The sequence below is a fragment of the Notechis scutatus genome, chromosome 1 (assembly GCF_049901735.1).
Source record: "Notechis scutatus isolate UNSWTSFEM ecotype Mainland chromosome 1, rNotScu1.2, whole genome shotgun sequence".
NCBI classification, from domain to species: Eukaryota; Metazoa; Chordata; class Lepidosauria; order Squamata; family Elapidae; genus Notechis; species Notechis scutatus.
In genome coordinates, this window is record NC_142009.1 from 242367533 (window position 1) to 242392105 (window position 24573).

The following is a 24573-nucleotide window of genomic DNA, read 5'->3' on the forward strand; positions in this document are numbered from 1 at the left end:
CCTTTTTGAGGACACACATAAAGAGTAAGAAAGCTTTAGAGCTTTGCAGCTCCACAGATTGCCTCTGGAAACAGCCTCTGCTATTCCTCAAGGAGATTAAATATGTTAACCTAAACATTCAAAGATAAGAAAGTTATGTTCTTTTGGATTTTTTTCCTGCCTTTTTTGTTTCAAGGAATGGAAATAATTTTGGAAGTGGGACGAAGAAAGCTTCTTGTATATTCATGTAACTCTTCTCGCCACTGCCTTGTGTTTTTCTTTCTACTTTGCTGTCCTATGTGGTTTGCTTCCTTTAAAGCTTAGCTTTTAAATGGGACTTTTATTAGACAACCAGCCCAGGCAAATTTTAGCAGTGGAATGTGTTGAATTTCAGCAATAGAGTGTTGAATTTCAATAGAATGTTGAATAGCAATAGAATGTTGAATTTCAGCAATAGAGTGGTCAATGTCTGGAATACTCTACCCGACTCTGTAGTTTCTTCCCCAAACCCCAAAAACTTTAACCTTAGACTGTCTACTATTGACCTCACCCCTTTCCTAAGAGGCCTGTAGGGGGCGTGCATAAGCGCACCAACGTGCCTACCGTCCCTGTCCTATTGTTTCTCTTATTCTTTTATTTTTCTTATATGTACCCATTTCATGTATTCACAACTATGTATACATTTATACTTATTATCTTGTAAACAATTGGCAAATCAAATAAATAAATAAATAAATAAATAAATAAATAAATAAATTCTTTGCCACGAAAGTCAGGTTCTTTGAAAAATAGTAAGGCTATAATAACTAACTGTAACAAGTGTTAAAAGGCAAATACTCAAGAGATTTCCAGTATGTGAAAAAAAACAACAGACATCCAATGTGGCATTTATGTCACATTTAAAACTCATGTCAGATTGTGATAATTTTCATAAGATTTTATGTTTATTTGACATCTTTGTCATTTAGTGAAAAAATTAATTGGTTCAGTTATTCACTGGACATGTGGTTCATGTGGTGATTCTATATTCAAGCAATTCCCTTTTAGGTTTACATCACAAAATAATTATTGTTCTGGAAACTTAAGATTTATACAGATTTTCATGTGGTCTGATACTATATACTGATGATTGGGAAACTATATACTATATACTGATGATTGGGAAACTAACACAAAAACAAAGGCCCATGTGAGTTTTTATGATAGTAAACAAATAGATTAAATCCTGATTCTGAAATATCCATGCTGTTATCAGTTTATACAATATTCTGAAGAACATATATATACATTCCCATATATGAATACATGTTTCATAGTTAATTAAAAGACTATTTAGAAATGTGGGTTGCATATACTGATTATTACATTAGATACCTCATTTTTCTTATTAAATAAACTGATCTAAACATTCAAGGATAAGAAAGATATATTCTTTTGGAATTTTTTCCTGCCATTTTTGTTTTAAGGAATTGAAAGAATTTTGGAAGTGGGATGAGGAAAAGTAAAGCTTCTATATTTATGTAACTCTTATTGCTACTGTCTTGTGTTTGTCTTCTTATGTTTATTCTATGAAATACTTCATTCCTGAGCTTCTTCTTCATCATCATCAGCCTTACCTTCTTCCTAGGAATTAGTTAGGTTTTATGATGTGATAAACCTGTAATGCTTTGCTTCAGTGTTTTAGCTACAATCAAATTTATGACAAAAATTCTAAGTGTTTTCTTTCAATCTGAGATAAAATGGTATGATTCAAACCTCTACAACTACCTTTAATGTTAGGTAATTTAAGATGTCATTTAGTATGATTAAAAGGTATCTAATTCTACATCTTTCTAAGTACTATCAAGTACTGTTAAGAGAACCACGGTAGTAAGAAAAAGTGAATTCACATTATCAACTATAAAGCCAAACTTTTATTATTATTGGAGAAAGGAGGAATAGAATGAAATCTACCAAACTCTCTAGATTTTATCTATTCAATTATGGAAATATTTATTAGTGTTGTGAAGACTGAAGACATGAGTTGTATCAAGGATTTGGGAGGTGAGTTCCTTCCAGTTTACCATCGTATAAGCAAAGCAAGCCTTTTCTCTTTGATAATTCCATTGGGAATCTTTGTATGGTATTTATTTACAATTTCAAAAGCATTTCTTTGGGAAGTTCTGAACATTTCAGAAAGGAATTCTGATTTACACTATAAAGCAGGCATTGAAACCATTATACAAAATTTATTTCATGCTAGAATTGTTCTGCATAACATTGTGCATGCATTTTCTTCAGAATTCTAAATTGGATACAATGCCATTTTGTTGTTTCTTGAAACTCTGAGATAAGTTTATATCGAAGTAGTTTCCTGATTTGTATATTGTAAATCCCCAGGTGTTGCTGTTGTTGCTTTTAAAAAAAAACAATGTTGGTTCCTTTTTTGGTTGAATTCTTTACTGATCACTTAATATAAACAATTTGTCATAAAGGGTCTTCACACTGGATCTATACACCAATAAAGTACAGAGCTGGAAAATTAGTTTAGACCAGCTGTTTCCATCAGGATCAAAAACTGGTCCCAGATTTCACAAGCATGCCAACAAAAACAGACAAGAAAAGAAGATTGTTTGTACATTTTACACAAGTCTAGTTGGATGAAAAGTTCTTGATTTTCATGTTCTGCGTGATTAATTTATGAAGGCATGGTCAATGTGACTGCCAATTGCACTTTTAAACCATCCACCCTTGTGATCAGATATACAAATAAACAATCCATTGCAAAGGCTTTAGAATATCTTTTACAGTTTGCTACTACAACATATGTAAAAGTAAAGAGCTTTGAAGGAAAATATATTACTTTATCTCCCCCCCCCCCAAACACCCCTTTAATAGTAAAGTAAGTTAACTTGTACAATCTCAGGGGTTTTTCTTTTTTTCATGCAAGTCATGCTATGAAACAACAACAACGGGAAAAAAATCTGTCATTTGTTACATTCTGGCCATAGAGAAATCCTGCATATCTCCCTTTTTGAAACCACATATATCATCCTGCAAACTTGCATGGAGGGAGATTACATTTGTCCAAAGAAGAGGTCTTCTATGCCTGCACAGTTCCACCCAGACGTTTATAAGCCATCATTGTCCATCTCGTTTTCTCCATGTCAAGTCACTTTGACTGCCTCTGTTGGCATATATTTAGCAATGACAGGACTTTCTTTGCAAAGATCTGCATGTAAAGAATATAATCAATACTTGAGCTTCTCTCCTGTGCTTTTCAAACCAAGCTGGGTGTTTTATAGCAAGGAGGATAAAGGAGAAAGAGCTACATGCAGAGGCAGCCAATTTTCTTCTCCGCCAATATTTTTTTCCCCATGCAGTCAGCCAGCCAGCTACAGACCTCTCTACAGTGTATCTTATTGCTTTCAACATAGAAGAGACACCATGCAAAGTTTTGTCCTACTGCTTGTATTTTGCTCACACTCTTGTTAAGGTTCCTATGGCTCAACAATATCCTGAGAAAAGCAAAAATCTTTAGTCATTGGCAAGTTTCAGTACTGGACTATATGACAACCTAACCCTCTTCCAAAAAGCCAGTGGATCTACCATTAGTTGAGAAAAGCACATACCAGGATGGAGTGCACCACCACAAGAAACTATGTGGTGCCTCCAGCTTAGCAACTTATGTACCAATAACATGCAGTGTTATGGCCCACCAAAGCAACTAATAGTGTCAATTGAGCTCTACATGATGAAGGATCTGGCCGAGATCAGTGTTACTAACACCAGTAGTAACACCAACCCCATGAGATGCTACCAAAAGCCGTGATACTTTCAGACATCAGGATCTGCTTACAAGTGACACCACATAAGCTAATGAGAAATCATTGCTTTTCTTTCCCCTCTTTTTATTAGCTTTATTATGATTAGAATTCTAGAATCTAGAAGACCATTCTTTGCTACTGATCCACGCTATGGAATGGGAGACCAAGAATGTCTCATGAAGCTCAAAGAATTCCAGGCTTGAAGGAAGATTTTTCTACCATTTTTCCATGTCTGCAAACTAATCTGCTAAGGCTCATAACATCTCTTTTAAAAGAAAAAAAAACACCAAAAGGTAAAATCATAGAATATTGGATCAACAACAGAATGGTCAAACTCAGTAAAGTACAGCCTGATCTCAGCAGCAACTTTCATGCTTTGACATGCCAAGAGTAGTATCCCTTGCAACGTGGCCTTGGCTGGAAATGATGGAAGAAAAAAACATTCCTATGTTTCAGTGGTTTCCCCTGCTATGATATAGAGGAGCTGGAAATAAATATATGCAAACCCTCAATCTGTCATAGAGAAACTGTCCTCCTACCAAGTCGCTGTGTTGCATGCAATTGCACTGAACCTTTGGCATTTCATATTGTATTATCTGATACTTAAAATGTCTCTATCTCCCCACCCCTGCCATCAAAAGCATTTATAGTTCTGTTGCTATAGAGATACTACTCAATTTGTTTACCAGCATTTTTGCATGCATTCGGTTTCCTCTTCCCGCTGCCAGTTTTTTTTTAATCATGCACCAAACAGCTCAGCAAATCAGAGGCATTGTTATGCAATCTATGGAATAAAAATCTGTAGAAATGCAAAAGGCTTCCTTGATAATATCCCTCCCGCCCACCCCCAACACAGGCCAACAATTGGCTGACATTGATCATTCCACACTTTCAATCAACTGGGTGGAGCCTCATTCTTTCAGTTGCTTTGCGAGAATTGTCCATAAAAGGGGAACCTGTTGGAAGCAAACTCCCAAAGCACTGAACCAAGAACCAGGGCTCAAGCTGAATGAAAAATGACCAACATGTATCCAGTATAGAATCAGGCATAAAACACTTTGCTACAAAGGTAAACTTAAGCAAAAACTTTCATGTGGAAGTACAATGATCCTCCCATATCTTATCATTAATAAATATTGAAAGTGTAATTAACTTCCCTTCCCCCTTTTTTTCTGGCAACATGCAATGCATCCTACAGGTTGGGTAATGTACTGATTTCTGCCACACTCCAGTTTTTGCAGAGTCTGTAGAAATGTTATTATACTCTGCAGCTTTAATTCACAAGGTTTTTGTGACCCAAAACATAAGTCAAGGCTCTACATTTACTTAACTGAATATAGCACATTAAGTTCAATATGAGGGAACTGCTCATTTGAAACACCACGGCCACAACAGAACCTTTGCCTAGGCTGACTTAAATGAGGAAACTGTAGGGTTTCCCCCTCCCTAAATATGCACTTGTTAATGTTATCATAGGTGTGACCTTAAGAAATTGCTATTTTAATTCTCCTGGATTTAGATTAAATATGCCACCATTTGCTTATTTTCCTTTCATATGTGCAGACAATATGGTAAGAAATATTCAGGGAGCTCGGCAATAAACTGCAGTAAAAAACAAAAATTCAACATCAGTTAATACAACTGAACATGGGAGCATAAAATGGTGGTAGAACTTTGATGGTAGCTATTTTTCTGAACTTTAAAGCACTTATGCCCTTTTAATTTATCTAGGAATTTCCACAGCTATCATACAATACAGAGGTGGGCAAATAATAGAATATGCCTGCATTGTCTGATTAGCTACTAATTACTAACTCCAACAATACAGTATTTTTACGTGTCTCAGGAATAAGCAGGGACACAACTAGATGACTAGCCTGCTTGATGATGGAGCTTTTCTTAACTTGGTAGCTCCCAAACTAGGATCCTGAAGCCCATTAGGGACAAGAGCTTCTGCCAGGAGAAATGGCAAAGAGATGTTTCAGTGACCACTTTCCCACTGCAAAGGACTGCATTTGCCACAAAGGACCTTCCTTCTTGCCTCTGCAAACCTTACAGAAAAGAAGAGTTAAAGAAGGAACCAACAGCAAAACTCTAGGGCTGAAAATATCGGTGGTGATGAAAGAGTTGGCACCAGGCTGGCCCAGCAATTACAAAAAGAATGGAAGAAATCTAAAGTGGAGTCATACGACCACTAAGGTCATAAAAGAATATGTTGGGCATCTTTATCAGGTGGAATTATCTTCAAAGGGTACACAAGTGCAAATTTCAGCCATCCTCATTTCTTGTCTGATGAACTGGATTAAGATGTCTGACTGTTACTTTTAGTGCAAGAAACCAATATTCTCAAACAAACTTAATACTGTTCAATAAATCATTATCTTCAACTATCTTACTATCTATGTGATCAGCGGACCTTATCTACATACCCTTTCTTATTCCTCCATCAGGCGGGCAGGGATATTCCCCGGTTGATAAGAGGAAGCAAGGTCCATATTTCTCTCGAGTGCCAGAACGGGTAAATGGCAGACCTTCCTCAGGCGACATAACCTGGTCTATGTGGGGACAGTCTTCATTTGCCAACGCCGCCTTGGCCACCTCCCCATTCAGTTTCGAATCTTCAAACATATAAGCAGAAGGCTATTGAAACACTAAGCATGCTTTCATCGACATGAAATCTCTTGGCATAGAGTTCCACAACTAGGTGGTAACAATATTGGGGGGTGGCGGAAAGGAGCACATTTGTCCTGGTAGCTGGGTGAAGTGCGGGGCACTCTTGTTTAAAGGAAAAATGTTAATGGAGGGGAAAACAGAAAAAAAAGAGAATGTTAGCTTGCTAGAAACATGGCTCCTAACTTTGTGAGCAGAAGTCTGTAATTAAAAATGTGATTATATCTAGTAGGATGGAAGCTGGCACCCACAGGATCTGTTTCTCATCTAGCTGTCTAGAACTAACAACATTTTTTTGAGGCTGGCACTCACGATGATTCAGATTGTGGTATTGGAGGAATTTCTAGCTTTGCTGTCTTACTTTCCCGCTCACCCCAGTGTGAATTTTGAACAAAATTATCCATTTCTGTATATACAAAACAGTGGCACTCATTTTACACAGACACACGTAGCATGCAATGAAAATGTGATAGCAGAACATAGATTTTTTTTCACAGTAAAATCCATGTGCCAGGAAGTTGATTGATGGTTTTCTCTCCCACCACCCCCAGTCTTGCCCCTCATATTTCTATGACAGCAGAGAATGCTGGGTATCTCTGGATAATCAAATGAGATTGAAAAACAAACATACATGGCACATGATTAAAAATGGCTTGTAAACATGTTTCCATCTACATGTTTTTTAAAGAGAACTGACTTTATTTCCTCTGTGCGACTTGCTTTACCATCTCAAAGCAATTTAAAGTGCTCTTTTAAAATTTTATTAAAGTGCAAATTAGTATATTAAGAATATAGGTGAAATATGGCATAGTTCATTGTGGCCAAGAAGGAATCACTTTATGTAAAAGTAACCTTTTCAGCAGAACTGACACACTATAATTGCATCATTCAAACTCTCAGTTGCCCAATGCTTATTATATAAAGATAGCTGGATAGACACAGAAGTATCTCTACCCAGTTTTAAGCTAAAGGGGAAATTGATGGAGCCTAATATATTCTGGTCTTATTCTAGAATTTAATGCTCAAACCATGTAACAATCAAATGTATTCATCAGTAAATAATTTGAACACTTTCTGAGACTTAAAATAATTTTAAGAGCATAACATATACAAATAACAATAAGATGCCTCAAACTAAGAGATGAGTGGCAAATAAATTTAATAAAAATAGTAATAATAATGTTTCTTCCTAAGTTGATCTCCTTTTTTATTCCCGTTATGAAATTTTGGGTAAGGGTGCTCTGAATCTACTTACTACCTTGTGTAGTAAGTAGAATTGGTGGACAAATTACTTTTGATTTTTACAATTCTGTAGTCTATACCTGCTATACTGACTCTATAGCTTATTAAGGAATTAATTATTTTAACTCCTAAATTTATCTTTACAATTACCTGGAAGACAGAAATAGCCTGGCATGGCATTATATTGTGTTTTACCAAATTAGTATAGTGAGTTTTAACCATATATATTTCTACCTGGTTTTTTTTAAAAAATTGAAGGCTGTTGGATCAAGCAGTTATAAATGGATAGTGTCAAGTCCCTGATTCTCCTTAACTTTACTATAACTGTATTCAAAACCTAATCACAACTGGCAACAGCACTAAGCTTGTAACATCTCCAGGGAATATCCAAGCAACCACATTTTTAATGTAAAACTAAAGCTTAATACTAAAATTTCAGTGAGGTTGCTAATTCAGAGTATAATGGTCTTCAAAATCTTGTAACATTTCAGGTGAGAATATTGAACTATCACGAGGTGCATATGCTGAAATCTCCCCAGATTTCATAGTAAGATTGCCAAAATGTCAGGTTGGAGGAATTTGTGAAAATTTGATGATTTTAATTCTATTTTTCTTGTGATTTGTGTCAATCCCAGACCTATATTTTCTGTGTTACCTGCTTGCAAATACAGATTGCTTCATTTTTTTTTACTATATCATTCACATTTTTGTTAATATTTTCCTCCAAACAAAAAGTAATACTTGGATTTTGAGAAAATTTGAATCTTTGTACATAAATATGAAAATTTGAATCTTTGCCATTCTTTAGAAGGAAATGGCGTGTCTTACAGTATTTTGTAAATTATCATAGAGAATTTGAATTTTTCACAAAAATTAATTTAAAAACCCACTTAATCTAGACTTCTATCACTGAACAGTTAAATCGCAACATATAAAAGGGGCCAAGACAAGGGAGTTTTGGATATTTGGATGTAAATAATTACATTTAATAAATAATACATGGCTTTTAATAAAATTGATTCATTTAATCCTCCAGAAAAAGAGGAAAGATTGCATGAAATGGCACTTTTATAAACTAGGTATTATGTGTTTATTTCTTAAGACAGCATATGAACTATGCCAAGAGAATTGAACCCTTAAACCAGGTTTCATACTGGAAATTTCAGCCTCTTTTAAAAATGATTTAAGAAAAAGATACCTGGACATTTCATAAAATAATTTCATGATGCCCAACATTTATTCTCCACTTGATTCTCACTTGAATTCCCAATTCAAGGAAGGAATCTAGACATTACATCAGAATCAACAATCAATGGCCTGTACCCATTTTCCTTAATTCACAGTTCTCAATTTTCTGATTTAGCAACAATGGCTGCCCAATCCTGGAAATAAGGAAGAAATAACCCTGAAAGAGCCAGAAAAGTTCAAATATCAAACCCTGTTATATCCAGATGATTTTGGTGAGTAAGGCCTGAGTTTCAAAACTAATATTAGTGAATTGGAGTTATATCACTAGAGGAAAAATACAAAGGGCAATTATTGTCTTCTTGATAAGGGATATTATTATTTTTTCTCCTTATATAACATTGGGCTCATATAATTCTTCAAAATATCATGGAGGTCCAATTCAGGTTTATAGCTTTCTATTGTATTTTGTTTGCTTGTGTTTGCAAAGAGAAAATGAAAAAAAAAAAGCATGGAATTATATACATCTCCCGATGCCTCTGCTTCTGACCTCTTGCAAATTCTGTAAATACAAAATATAAGATTTTTTTTTAAAAAATATGCTCAATTGCAAAAGGTTTAACATACTAGGTCTGTACCATGCTTCGAATTAGAGTCCCAAAAACAAATGAGAATGAGAATGCGCCATCTCTTTGCATGCTTTAAAGCAGCTGCATGTTTTCTTAAGTTGGCATAGCAATAAAACACAAAGCATTGCACAGCTGTGTAAGGAAACATAATGCTTCAAAACAACACAACATAAAAAATAATTCCTCTACTCCAAGAAAGCTTGGGGATAAAACAGTGTGGAAATGCTTGTGAATAGAACAGCGTGACTTAAAAAAAAAACACAAGCAGGTGGGCAGCTACTTCTAAGGTCAGGACCACACTTCAAAACCTAAAAATTGTTTGGTTTCCAAGTATCAACAGATGTGAGCATCATAAGGTCACCAGATGGAGAGGGGCCAAAGCTTATGAGTCATGACCCTTTTGGTTTGAGAGAAGAGCTTTTACGAAGTGAAATGGATATCAAAAACTAAAATTTTGAAGGAATGGAACATTTTAAGGGATAATCACTAGGATAACTGACAATTGGATGAGATTTGTCTCATCAGTTGAATCATTTCTTTTGTGCATTTTCAGTAATGAGCAATTGTAAACTCTATTAAGAAATTATTTGCACCATCACTGTGGGCACATGTTATAAAGAATACTGACTGTTCTTTCTAAACTCTGCATTTGTGATTTAGAGTTCAGTAAAGCGGTTTATTGAAGCCAGAAATGCAGATGATGCAATCTAAAATAAAAATTTCATCCAACACCTTAGGACACATGCCAAGAAAACTTACAATATCTTAACTTAATATTAGGAGGGTGATAAGCTGTGTTATGCCTACTGTGAATTAGAAACTTGACCAGATGAGATGGCTTGGTAACTTTAAAGTTATCTGAGAGTAATGCTGGTGGAGTTGGAGAGTCATCTTTGCTGATAAAGTGGTTAAGATAATCCACGACAGGCATGAGGGAACATGGGGCTGTGCAGATGAGTTGAAAACCAATCCTCTTAGAAGAATGAATTCCAAAATCAAATCTGATAGAAGACAAACCACTTATGTACTAATGTGAAGACAATTATATGAACATGGCTGAAAAGTGAAAAATTTTTTATACCAGATGATAAAAAACTCAAGTCAGAAGGCAGTCCCTACAATTACTGGAAAGAACCCAGAGGTGATGATATGACCGGACCAAAACTGTAAGAGAGTCTGGCCACTGTTGTTGCATGACTGTACTAAATGAGGAGCTTCCTCATCTTTCAAGGATATATACAATTTGGAAAAATATAATGTGAGAAGTATGAACCAAGGGAAAATAGAAATGGTCAAAGCAGAAAGGAAGCCTACTAAATGGATGATTTGGGCATATGTAAATTTAAATGGGCCAGATTAGTTACTATAAATCAGGTGACCATATGGTAAATACTGTATTTCAGGCATAAGACCATATAAAGAAATCAAGAGTTAATGTTTGCCAACAGTTGTATAACCAACAATGGCTTGGTTATAAATGTTAGGCTATTATCTGCTAGAATTAATATCAATGTTACTATATAAATGTATGTCTCCTCTACGAACGTAGTGGTGGAAAACATTGACAACTTCTACTGCAACTTGTATTTAGTAGGAAATATAACTTTAGAAAAGTTTGGATACTTCAAAGTCGTTGAGGCTACTTGGAGGTTTATCTGTGCCCTCAGGATCACCTGAATAGTACAAATAGTTGTGGAACTTTCTTGGAACTGCTAAAACACCCCTTTGCACTATTCAGATTTACCTGAGGGCACAGGTAAACCTCCAAGTGGCCTCAATGATTCTCTGAGAGAATGCTAATGATGAGATAACTGCAAAGAATATAAATCCTTCCATTCTCCATCATTCAATCAGAACTGAAGAACCTTCTTGGATGAGAAGTGAAACATCTTCAAGGAAAAACAAAGAAAATCCAGTTGCCTCTTGAAAAAGCCCTTTTGGGACAATCATGACCTGGATGAATGAGAATCACTATAGACATGAAGTCAGTGAACAAATATATCTACCATAGTCCTCTACCAATAGGATTACAGATAACAGAAACATTTTCAGAGACAACATATTCATGAATTGACTCACTTACAAAATAAAGAGTCAGTGAAACAGCCGCCATACTGGATAAAACACCCAATACAGAAAAAAGCTTTACAGCTACTGGAGAAGCAGCATTTAAATAGCTAACAGCTCCACGGTCACAAATATTATGGAAGAGAGTATACTGGAGGGAGATGCAGAAGAACGCACAAATTACCCACTCTTAGAAATGAGTAGGGAGAGATATAGTGTTCAGAATAGTGAAGGAAGTGGAACAAACATGCATTTTGTTCTTATATTCATTTAGCTTGTTCAACAAATCTATTATAAAACATGACAAGATTGGAAGAGATGTCAGCTAGAACACAACTCAAGCTAGAAACATTAATGTCTAAGTTGTGCAGACAAGGCTACTGTCTTAGCTGAAGCAAAAAAAAAAAAAAAAGAGAGACTGAAATGAGCTCATTAAATAAGCAAACCCGGAAAGCGAACAATATGGATTAAAGTTAAAGATTAAAATTACAAAGGTAATGTCAACTAGTTCACTAATGAACTCCCAGCTGATGTGATGGAGTGAATGTAGATGATAATTTTGATTTTCTGGGACTCAGAAATCAAAATGGACAGCCAAGCAGTTTGATAACATGGGAAGAAAGTAAGGTTAGATCAAGATCAAGGGTATTTCCATGACAACAAAAATCAGAATAATTAAAGTAACAGCTTTTCTAGGAGTAATATGAAACTCTGAAAGCTGAACATTGAGAGAGATCAAAAGATAGAACATAAATGATTTAAATAATCGATTTAGAAACCATTATTAAGCACCATGGACTTCAAGAAAATCCAGTTGGCCCTGGATGAAATCATGTCCTGATTAGTCAATTGAAGTGATGACCAAAAAGCCGAAAGTCACATAGATTTTGGTTTTTAGATGTGAGCAGGCCACGGAGTAGAAAAAATATCAAACCCAAAATGCTTGGCAAAATTGAGGAAAGTGGAAAAAAAGAGAATTGAGCAGGTAGATCAATGGGAATTAGGAGCTCCCTGGATTGCCCTGGAAGAAATATGAATTATTGGTTGTAGCAAGTTGAAATAGTGGGCATTTATCTATATAATTGCCAAAGACCAGACCTGATACAATGGAACCAAACTTAAAAAATATTTTTTTTAAATAAAGAATTTTTAAAATTAACTTAAAAATAGGAGTTTCTTTCTTCGTAAAAATCAATTTTTGTTTATGCGTTAAACGAGATCAAGTTATTTAGCTATTAGTTTAGTTCCAAATGAAAATATTTGTTTGATTATATACATGGTTTCATTTGATTTGGTAAAATGCTAATGCAATTATACATTTAACTCAGTTTTATAGAATTGCACTTTATACTGTTAAGTTTAGAATTTTGGGGTTCTTGAGCTGAATTGTTAATATCCTTTTTGTTTGCTGTTCTGCCCACCCCATCCCTTATTTTTATGCATATTTCTAATGGAATTCTTTTTAGTTACTCCTACTTTAATCACCGTGGCTTAACTAATATATGATACATCATTATGGATTACCTCTATATATTTATTTCTTTTGTTGAGAAATAAACACAAAAGCACTATCAAGATTTGCTTCATTGAAAACAAAAGGGACATTTTCAGGCAGGCTCTAGAATCTTGTTGATCGAGAGTCTTGATCAACAAAATATTTGTCTACCTTGTGCAGCAGAGTGTGCTCAGAAAGAAACATTAGATATTTATGTGCACCAGAACTCCAGTGGAATTCCAAAAGGACTCCAACTCTGCTCAACTGTTTCCTGTGAAAGGAGATGACTCATTCTGGGGCTAAGTACCCTCTCTTAGGAGTAGTTCCACTGAAAACCATGGACTCATTTTGATTGTTAAGGGTAGGGTAGCACATTTGCCATTAATTATAACAGAGAAGAATTACAGAAGAGACAAGAAAACCCAGACAAGTAATGATGACGTGAGAAAACGACAGCTTAGAAAGATGATGGATACAAGTACAGCTTTGAGCTATGAGAGAAGTGATTTTGAAAACAGTAGTGGAATCCTCTTACAGCGGATACATTTTGGAATTATTCTGCTGGAGAGCTATGCAACTTAACTTGTTTTCCATGCAGATAGTACTAAAGAGAACAACATAGCCAATTAGTGCCATGTTGCATCAAGTACTTACTTTTTCTTTTGGTATTTATACCTTTTTCATCAGGATTTGTGTGTGTGTCACAACCTCAGTGGAGTTTACCTACAGCCTGTGATATCCCTTGTTGTTTTGGATTTAAAGAAGTGTACTCTAATGTCCTTCTGTTGCCCAGTATGGAACTCAGGTTGATGACAATTGAAGAAAAACTTCAGAATATAAAATGTGACAGTCTGTAACATACATAAGTTGGAAGCAACATATAGGAGTAAATAAATAAATAAACAAATAAATAAACCAAATAGTGAGAAAGAGAGAAAAAAGAGAAACGTGAAGAACATGTAAAGACTTCAGTTGTTTCTACACAGAAGCTGATTTTAACTATCTCAAAACTTTATACTTTTAGCTTTTTGAACCAGTAATATTGCTTTTCATAAAGCTTAGAATTAACTTATGCATGTATCTAAGTGTGTGATTCAATGCCATCTTTGTAGCAATAGAGCTTATCCTGATAAAATTTAGCTTAGCATACTAAACCCAAAGGCCCTTAATCCCAACCTACCTGTGAGTAGTTACTCACCAGTGTGTTGAACTGGATCCCTCCAGGAAGTGTAGGTCCCCATAAAGATCTTTCAGCAAGTAACCTCTCTAAGATCTTACTGACCAATACTGTGATCATCCTCCTAGACAATGCCCTCATTTTTAGAGACACATATCTCATACCTCTAAAAATGAGTGAGGTAGCACAATGGTTTACTGACCGTTGAAGCCAAAGGATTAAAATAAGCATGAGAAGGTCAGGCAATCTTTCCTTTACAGGTCACTCTGGAAAGTTCCAGTTGGGTAATCCTGAAAAAAAAGGTTTGTTCCCAGCAGCACTTCCAAAAATGTATCTCGGAACTTGAAGTGGTCTTGCAGTACTTAAGGCCTATCATAGATAGTGGCCCTATCTATGAAATCATACTAAAACCATAGCAATGCTCTGTTACGAAGCACTATGCACAAGTCAGACATTGAAGGATATTATATTACATTCAATGTGCAGCTGGGAGAGGGAGATTTAATGTGGGTACTACCTCTCCCTGTTACTCTTTAAGATCCCCGAGTTTAGGTACATTCTTAGATAATAAACACTGCAACATGGTGATCAACTATGCCATTCATGGAGTGGGAATGAATGTGAAGGACCATGAGCGTGAGAAAGGTTAGTTAATGAAAATAGCAGATGCAGAAGGACCTTAGCAGAAGTTTACATCATGTATAAGAGAGTAAGAAAAAGTACACTGAAAAGATCCCTGTGAAATGATCATTTGCTCCCTTTTCTAGTTGTGCAAGCTAACCATCGTTTGTTTTCTGTTAAACTTTATCTCCAGCTCTAGGATTCAAATCACCAGTGTTTTAGGCTTCCCATCTGATTACACTTTCTGATTTTAAGATATAATTCTGAATTCTGATCAGATTAGTATCTTGGATTTTGTTTTTGTTTTGGCACAGCTGCTTTGATGTTGATCAGCATTGGTGCAGAAAGGGACCACTGAAGGTCAGATGGCTGTCAACGTGACCTGCGATTGCATCATTTTCAGTGAAGCAAATAGATTTGGATAATGCCACAAGGTAGAGAGAGATGCTCATTTTGTCCCTACCCAGTTTCAGTTGGGTGACTGACGTTCACATTCACAAATTTCCAAAGTCAAACACATAACATTGCTGCCAGGGTTTCATTGCATGCAGAGTGAATGATTGTCCAATCTTTGTATTTAAGGAACTGTAACACAGTTGCCTCTATTTATTAATCACACATGATTGAATCCAGGATTTAGACATTCCTGGAGAGGGATGGTATTGTACTGTCGAAGCTAGAATTTCAAATTGGGATAATCAGAAGTAGCATTGTCATTGAGTTCTTTCTTTTAAGCACAAAGACATGGAATTAGAATGGGCTGAAAAGACAACCAGGGTAGTATCACAGTGAATGTGGAAGCCTAGAACCAGGGAAAGTCAGGATTTAATCTACCTCAGCCACTGAGGGGGTCACTTTGGGTCAGTCCCTATCTTTTAACCTAATCCCTCAGTATAGATAATTTTGGAGGAGAAAATGCAAGCCATACTATTTGAACTCATATGTTTTAATAAAGAAATGTAGAATTTTAGACCATTATGGTTGATTCTAGGGAGACAAATTCAGTCAAGGTTGGATGAAATGTTCCAGTAATAATTCAAATTCAGTGCAAATAAATCAACAAGTCTTCAAATTCTGCTCAGTTTCTACTTGTGTTCTCTACCGCTGGCATAGCAAAATCAGAGAGCCAAAGTGAAATTTCAATTAGATTTCACTTAAATTTAAATAAATTAAAATCTGGAAAAAATCTCACTTTCGTGCCTCAAAAGAATCAAAAATAGCAACGGGTCATTGCTTATGCTTTGCTGTTTCAATTCAGAATGGATCCATCCCAAATGATCCTCTACAAGATGTGAATAAACATTATAAACTGCATATAATAAAGCTTCATCTGTCGGCCATCTTTTCCTCCTTAACCTCATCGTGCTTTAGACTTCCTACTGTATGCTATCATACAATCACACAGTGAGTTTCTCCAGCCTCATCATTCTCAGCAGAGAAATGTTTAATGGACTGCTAGCGAGCCCTCTAAAAATTTCTCAATCTAACAGGCACAGGGGAGAAACAATGCTAGGTAAACTCCATATTCATGGTGTACTCATGGAAATGTAATGTCTATATGTCCCTTTCTCTGGGCTATGCAGAGCTGAATCACACTTATGCCTTGATCATTGCAGCAAACAGTGTTAAATTAAGTGATTGAAACAAATAGTATTGTGCTTTTGTTTTTTGTGTCTTTGTTCCTTTTCATAAACAAAGGGCCTGTTCATATGAAATCTCTGGTAATTTTTTTCTCCCTCTTGAAAAGGTCTGAAATGCAAATTGTCTGCTCTTGGTCTGATTAAATTAACAAAAAAGGCAAGGGCTCCAGTCCAAAGGACATGAAAATAACTAGCCCCAAATTAGAACAGATAAGCATCTATTACATCAATTATTTAAGTTGGTTATAAACCTGAACACTGGAATATCTTTCATTTAGGTCTTAAGTCTAGTACCTCTCTGGGCATGGAATAAGCTGGGGTAGAATTATCATTTAATGAAGGATAAAGTTTTGGGTTATTCTCACTGGGATGGAGCAGTTGGCTTCTACTGAGCATAACCACTGGTCCTGCTTGGGGCATATTGTTTTTATTAAATGGGAGCAATTCCACTTCCAAGTTTCCCCTGAATATATTGGAGATGGACTCTGAGGCCTTCTGCATGTGAAGAACAAGCTTAACTCCCAAGTGATGACATGTCCCAATTGTATTGTTCCATTTGGGTAGGCAATGGGAGCATTGCTATATCTGTGGACATTACAAATACACTCTATGCTCCACTAGTTCTTTTCTGTAATTAAAACAGCGGGAAGCTGTTTTCCTACAAAGCAGCCAGCTGTTTATACGTATAGATTTTCTAGATTGCCTATGGACTCACATGGAGGCCCACAGGTATTCTTAGGAAATAATAATGGTGGCTGATTGCAGAGGTTCCAGGAAAAAGGCAAAACTAACATGAGATTACAGACTGCATTTTGAAGATAGAGAGAGGAGAAATTATTAGAGGGGATGGCAGGAAGCACTATCACTAACCTGCCATTAGATAGATGGGAGTGTTTTGTGACGGAACATATCAATGAATGTGAGTAGGTGAGTGCTTTTCTGGCAGCCATTTTGAGAAAGTGCTCACCCCAAGCACTGAAAACTGCAAATATGCTCACCAAACACAACATCTTGCCTGACTTTTACTGCATTCAAATATACCTCGTTGGCTTAATAATTTTGCTTCTGTGCAACTGAGATCAGGAATCACTTTTTCCTTCAATAAGGCAAAACAGTTCTATTGAAGTAAACGATCCATTATGAGGTAGGTAGTGCAATCCTATAGTGAAGCCGGTTATACGGGTTCTAATGAATCTTCCAAACAGAGACAGCTAGACTATCCTAAATGAAATGGTGTGGTACTTAGGCTCATATCACTTTAATCAACAAACACATTATCCTCTATCATACCTTTACTACATTGGTTAGACTTGGCCTGAGCCTGAGTTTATTTGTTTCAGCTCATCTGGTAGCCTAGAATAGGTTCCTTACTTCTAAACACTGGAAAGTTGCACCAAGCACAGGAAGAACATCAAATATTTCTCTTAGACTGTTGACAGCTCAATGTACAATTGCACCCTTTTTACTCTTTTCAGTAGCCTTTTAATCACTCCAAAACTCTTGAGAACAAGGGTACCCAAACTTGGCAACTTTAAGACTTATGGACTTCAACTCATAGCTGGCTGGAGAATTCTGGGAGCTGAAGTCCACAAGTCTTAAAGTTGCCAATTTAAGGACCTTTGCTTTAGAAGAAAAAACAACAACAATCGGTCTCTTCCTTAATATGGACTGTAAAAGCTGGAGAAAACAGAGACTTGTGCAAACATGAAGAAATATTTTTGCACTGGAATTTATTAGTGTTACTAGTGCTACTAGTAGTAGCAGTCATTAGAGGGAAATTCAAATAAAATTTGGGATATTTTAATACCTTAAGAGTAGAATAATCTAATTTTAAAATTTCCTACTGCACCAGAAACTGAGGACCGCTGACCAATATCTTATTGCAAGGTGCATAGGACACTCATTCAATCTGCCTCTGAAGCAGCTTACTTGTATTCCATACAACAAAGTAATAGCTGATCACTACAGGGTAGGAATTATAACAAAATTGTAGAGAAAGCATGTTTCTTCAGATCTGAAAATGAGAGTAATTAAAGAAACCCAGGATAAAGTGGGCATCTACAGTAGTTCTTAGATTCTATCTATTTCATAGGTCAACATTCTCTGATCATTGGTCTTTGGTTGCTTTTCACTTCTAGGACTGGGATATTTGTGACTGATACTTAGAAGGTTAACTTATGGGATTCATAAGTTAGGGAATAGGATTTACTTTGTCACCTTTCAATCTTTATTCTGGATATGGCAGAACCCTCCTCAACTCCTTAATGCCATCCCTGTCAATTAAGTATTAAACATTTGCTTCTGTTGTATTGAATAAACAACCAGGTACTGTAATCCAACTCTATTAAACAAATTACAAATGGGCTCTTGGAGCTGATGAAAAGCACAAACAAACTGTTGACTTTAAGGCTCATGCATGCAAGCTGGCCAATTGTTTTCTGCACATAACCCTTTTCATGTATAGAACCATTTGTTGACGTCCTAACATGAACTGGACTGCATAGAAGTGCTAGCCCAGTCATAACCAGTACAAAAGAGATGCTTGGCTTATATCATATACAGTACAGTTCACTTCATACTGCACGTAATTCCACATGTGAGAAGAAATAGACCAATGATAACAGGTGGCCACAGACCTTTTTTTTTTTTTTTTATACACAAGGGTCACATATGATTTTAGAGCCTTCGTGAAAACCAATTGGTTCTCTGGATTACAGGCATTCAATAAGCAGGGACATTGTTCAGCAATTGGAAGTATGCAGCATACTGCTTCATAAGCATTGTTTTATCATCCCTGTGTTACAGAATCATCCATGTACTTCTTTACTCATGAAAAAGTTGCATTATTCTTGGTGATGACTTTGTGATAAGCATTTGCAACCTGAGAAGAATGCGTAGGTATGTGCAAAGGGTAAAATAGTAAAGAGGCAGTCATTTGCATGGATTGTGGCCAACCTGGAGCAATGGAAGTCTTCAAATTAAATTAAAGGATTTAAAAAAAAAAATCCACAGGAAAGAACAAAAATGAAAACTTTACCCATCTGGATGGATTTTCAAGTTCCACAACGAAATAACTGAAAAGTTGTCCTATCTCTTTGTCATCTCTTAGAAATTAGCATTTGGCACTGGTGAAGCCACACACACAAAGGAAAGTTATACTTCTTTTGTGTTCTTTCAATAGCATCTGCATGCATGGCTATGAGATGGAAAGAGAAGAGTCCTCACCGCATGGAGCAATAAATTAGATTTTCCACAAAAGTAAACAAATAAATGGTACTGCAAGACCATCATAAGCTCATCCTTTAAACAGATTCTTACCCCTAAAGTTTAGCATGAACTGCTGTATAAATGATTTTTCCCCCCCTTCGATATATACCAATCAGAAATGTCCCACCCCCAACACTTAGGCTAAATATTGTACATGGCTTGCAATTTACATTGATTTCACCAGCCAAAATAATTGGTGTCTGTTTTTCTTAAAATTACATTTTTCCCCATAGAATAGGTCAATGATATTCCATGGATAGAGGTAGATTATGGGGTTGAACTCATCAGATCAAAGCCCTGTATGTTTGTGTGCTCTTTGAGGAGTCTCATAAAACTGAGATAGTCCCATAACTGACCACTAGCCATGGGATATTATAACATATTCCATGGTGACTAGTATTTTTATTCCCCAACCTCTATGTTGAACCAATGTGAAAAATAGTTTCATCCGAATGGAATTATTTTCTTATTGCTTTCATTTATCTCTACTTTTTTTTTTTAAAAAAAGATACCCTGTGAGATTATCGCTCAAGGCTCTTCAGAAGAAATCTGCCCCCAAAGGACACCCTGCTCCCCTTTTTCCATCAGCCTGTTAATAGTAGATGATTGAAGAAGCTGTTGATTGTAGACTAAGTTTTCACGAGAAAGCATTGATGAGCCTTGTGCTTTGAGTGCTAAGTGCTACACTTCTGCATGATTCTACTGGGTTGGAATCGCCTGCTACAGAATAAAATCCTTATGTTTAGCTTTGTTCCTTTCTGAACCTCATCACATATCTTTAAGAAATCTAAGCTGCCATTCTAATAAGTAAATAACCACTTGTGGGGGTGGGGGGAGATATGTTTTTCTTATGTATCTACATGTAGATGTAAGTTACTGTTTGCTTTGTTCTTCTAATCCCCCAAATCCATGGTTTTCTGCAACTTTAGAAGTAGCTAAGTATAAAATGAAAGTAACTAGCTAGGGGAAAATGTACTGTTATGTTTGTGTTTTCCTTCTGAGGCAAAAGCTGTGCCCTTGACTGCTAATATGCGAAGCAGCAGACCATTTTTGTGAACCATCTTGAAATTTTAAAAAATGTAGTCTGTCAGTGAAAATGATAGAACTCTGAAAACATTCCTCAATCTAGTTATTACTTCAGAGCCTTTAAGTATCCTGTTAAACAGGATTGATCTGAGGGCTCCTAACAAACCTGTGCAGTGCTAAATTTTGTTCATCAGCTTCTCCTGTTTGTCACCTGTCCCTGAAACCTGTACGTCCCACGCATGATTCCATTTGTGGCAGTGGGACAATAATGGGATAACGTGCTATCCATTGGACTAAGAATGCAGCCTGACTGGATCTTTCAAGCTCTAGAAAGGATGGAGATTAAAAGTCAGATGGACATTCCTCTAAGAGGTTTCCTACCTGCTCTGTTAATTTCTAACATTTCTTCTTGGGCGAGTGGGCATGTGTCGCTCTGAGTACTGTGGTGTGGAGAGTTTATGACAGATTTACAATAATTGGGGGATCCCAGCTGGGGCGGCCGCGGGATATGCTTCTTTTTTTTCTTTGGTAGCTTCTGCTTAGCCATAGCTAAGGAGTAATACATTCCAAAATTGTTCACAATGACGGGTACAGGCATGGCAATGGTCAGCACACCTGCGAGAGCACAGAGGGCCCCCACCAGCATGCCTGACCAAGTCTGAGGATACATGTCTCCGTAGCCCAGGGTAGTCATGGTGACAACAGCCCACCAGAAGCCAATGGGGATATTTTTAAAATGTGTGTGTTCGCTGGCACTAGGGTCATTGGGTTTAGCACCTATTCTCTCAGCGTAGTAGATCATTGTGGCAAAGATTAAGACGCCCAGTGCCAAGAAGATGATGAGCAGCAAGAATTCATTTGTGCTGGCACGGAGAGTATGACCCAAAACCCGCAGTCCTACGAAATGGCGAGTCAGCTTGAAAATTCGCAGAATTCGCACAAACCGGACCACCCTCAAGAAGCCCAAGACGTCCTTAGCGGCTTTGGAAGACAGGCCACTGAGTCCAACCTCCAGGTAAAAAGGGAGAATGGCCACAAAGTCAATGATATTCAAGGTGTTTTTGATAAATTCCATCTTGTTGGGGCAGAAAATCACCCTCATCAGAAACTCAAAAGTAAACCAAATCACGCAGACCCCTTCAATGTAGGTCAGGAAAGCCTCCGTCTCAGTCTCCTGATAGACTCGCACCTGGGTGTCATTGCCAACAATTTCCTTCTCGGTCTTGTTAACGATAGGATTAAATCTCTCATGGGTCTCGAGGCAAAAGGTGGTGATGGAAACCAGAATGAAGAAGAGGGAAGCAAATGCGATGTACTGTAGAAAGAAAGAGAGAGAGAGAAAGAGAGAGAAAAAAAGAAGAAAATAGTTAGAGAATTAAGTTTCTTTGGGAAGGATAGAAAGATCACCAAACATACAGAGATCCATTTGTGACTCATTAAAGAAAATAAGGCTGGCACAAACACCTAAATGCAAATTCTTGGTACTCATTCAGTAAAGTAACCAGGTCCTGGCCTATTTAATTTATGAGCAAAGAGAAGGCTCACATACAATTCAGGAACCATCTCGGGTATCTTTGTCTCATTCTCTTGTATGGAATTTGTTTTGCTTTTTCTCTCTTTTTTTTTTAAAAAAAATTGACACGTTTACATTTTTCTTCGAAGAGGAAAATGGATGTTGTTTTGGCCATTCAACATTCTGGCATCATAAAAAAGAGGCATTACATCAAATGCAGGAAAGTATTTGCCCAAAATATGAAATGGCATGATGACTTTTAGATGACATCAGTGAAAAGAGCCAGGCCAATTCTTCATTTAATGTAGCAGAAAATTCCCAATGTTTATTGTTGTATCTCATGACAGCTGATGCTGCTATAGTTAGTAAGTTTTAGCACTGAAGGGGAAAAAAGGTATTAAAAGTTGCATTATTTAAGTCTTAAGCCTTGTTTTAGCTTGGAGATCAGAGCATTTTATTTGATACAAGCCTCCTTGAATATTTCCTGCATTAAAAGCACAATAGGTCATAAATTCAAATAAAAGAAATGCAGCAATGAATAAGAAGGTATAGGCAATGTTTTCTTTAAAAAGAGGGGAGGTGATAATCATAGATATAACTAGAAGAAAAGTCTGATAATTAAATGATACCAGATATCCAGGGGTGGGATTCAAATTTTTTAACAACCGGTTCTGTGGGCATGGCTTAGGTGGTGGGTGTGGCTTGGTGGTCATGTGACTGGTCATGTTATTGGCTGGGTGTGGCCAACTCAATATCACTCATATCGAGGCACTCATCTCCTCGCCTGGCCTCTCATGACTGTGGGGATGTTGCAACAGTTGTAAGTGTGAAAAATGGCCATAAGTCAATTTTTTCAGTGCCATTGTAACTTTGAATGGTTACTGTAGACAAGCAAAGTACCAGCAAAGGAGGGGAAAAAAACTCCAGAGACATTCCTGAGACAGGAAGTCTAGTCCTGCCAAGAATGTAATAAGGGTTAACGGAGAGGTAGTTTCTGTAAGCAACACCAGAATGTTTCCTTCCTGCCTTCCTTACAGGATTAGGCCAGTAATTTCTTCTACCAACCGGTTCTCCGAACTGCTTAGAATGTTAACAACCAGTTCAGGCAAATAGGTGAGAACTGGTAGAATCCCACCCCTGCAGATATCATTTTCAGGATAGAGGGAGGATCTGTACACTTGCAAAACTTGTTTGGAACAGGGTGCTGAATGCTTTATGATATGCATGTGTGTGTATTTCTATATATGTCTCTGTCTCTATCCTATCTATATCACCTATATCTCTATCCATATCTATATCTACTGTATGTCTATTTTACAGAACAGCTGAAGAAACATCCAGTGAAAATGGGGAGACATTTGCATTCTCTGAATTGCCCTTAGGCTGTAAGAAGCCAGTGAAAATGTCCTGGCACATCAAATTGGATGTTTTCATAATTGACTCTTGCTAGACCATAGTGCTGCACAGTGCTTCAGCTATGGAAGTCAGAAGATGTTTCAATTCAGAGCATACAGGAGTGCACCCAAAACATCTGTCTGTAACTCCTTAAAAAGCAGCTTCCTAGAGTTGTGCAGCTACCTCCATGCACACCTTTTTCTCTGACTTCAACACCATTATCATACATCACAATTCCACCTTATATAGCATAGAGTGGCTCTTTTACATGGAAATGGGATGGACTGAGTGCCTTAGAAATGAGCATCAACTAAAACGTTTAACAATTAATTGGAAAGCTATTTTCTTATATAATAAGGTGGGTTTATTTTTTTTCTAAAATGGTGGCCTGATTCCGCCGGGGGGGGGGGGGGGGGGGGGGGCGGGGGGCGGGGGGGGGGGGCGCAGGGGGGGGCAAAGAGAGAACAAAACAACCACAGAAAAAAAAAAAAAAAAACCCCCCCCCCCCACCCCCCCCCCCCCCCCCCAACAAAAAAAAAAAAAAAAAAAAAAAAAAAAAAAAAAAAAAAAAAAAAAAAAAAAAAAAAAAAAAAAAAAAAAAAAAAAAACCTAAAAAAAAAAAAAAGTCAGGAAGCAATGTAATCAATCAGAAGAAGGCCGCTATGACATTTGTGGAAAGATTCGAAAGCACAGCTATGCGTTAGGTTTAACTCCTATAGCAGTGGTGGTGAACCTATGGCACACAAACCACAGGTAGCATGCAGAGCCCTCTCTGTGTGCAGGCACGCTGTCACCCCAGCTAAACTCCATCACGCATGCATGCCTCCCACCTGAAGCTGGTCTTCAGGTCTCTGCTGCACA

General features: G+C 36.9%; 1 protein-coding gene across 4 annotated transcripts in view; it reads right to left on the reverse strand.

Moving 5' to 3' along the window:
• KCNC1 (potassium voltage-gated channel subfamily C member 1) overlaps positions 1–24573 on the reverse strand; it is a 171586-nt gene that overhangs the window by 29090 nt on the left and 117923 nt on the right. The window contains exons 2-5 of one of the 4 annotated variants that reach the window (XM_026668146.2): positions 21186–22119; positions 6215–6403; positions 1147–3190; positions 902–1116 (exon numbers count right to left, since the gene is read on the reverse strand). In XM_026668146.2, coding sequence (XP_026523931.1) covers positions 3126–3190; positions 6215–6403; positions 21186–22119 — 1188 coding nt within the window. In that variant the 3' untranslated portion in view covers positions 902–1116; positions 1147–3125. Of the gene's footprint in view, positions 1–901; positions 1117–1146; positions 3191–6214; positions 6404–21185; positions 22120–24573 lie in introns of those variants that run through there. The other 3 variants (XM_087951205.1, XM_087951181.1, XM_087951199.1) reach the window with 3 other exon arrangements.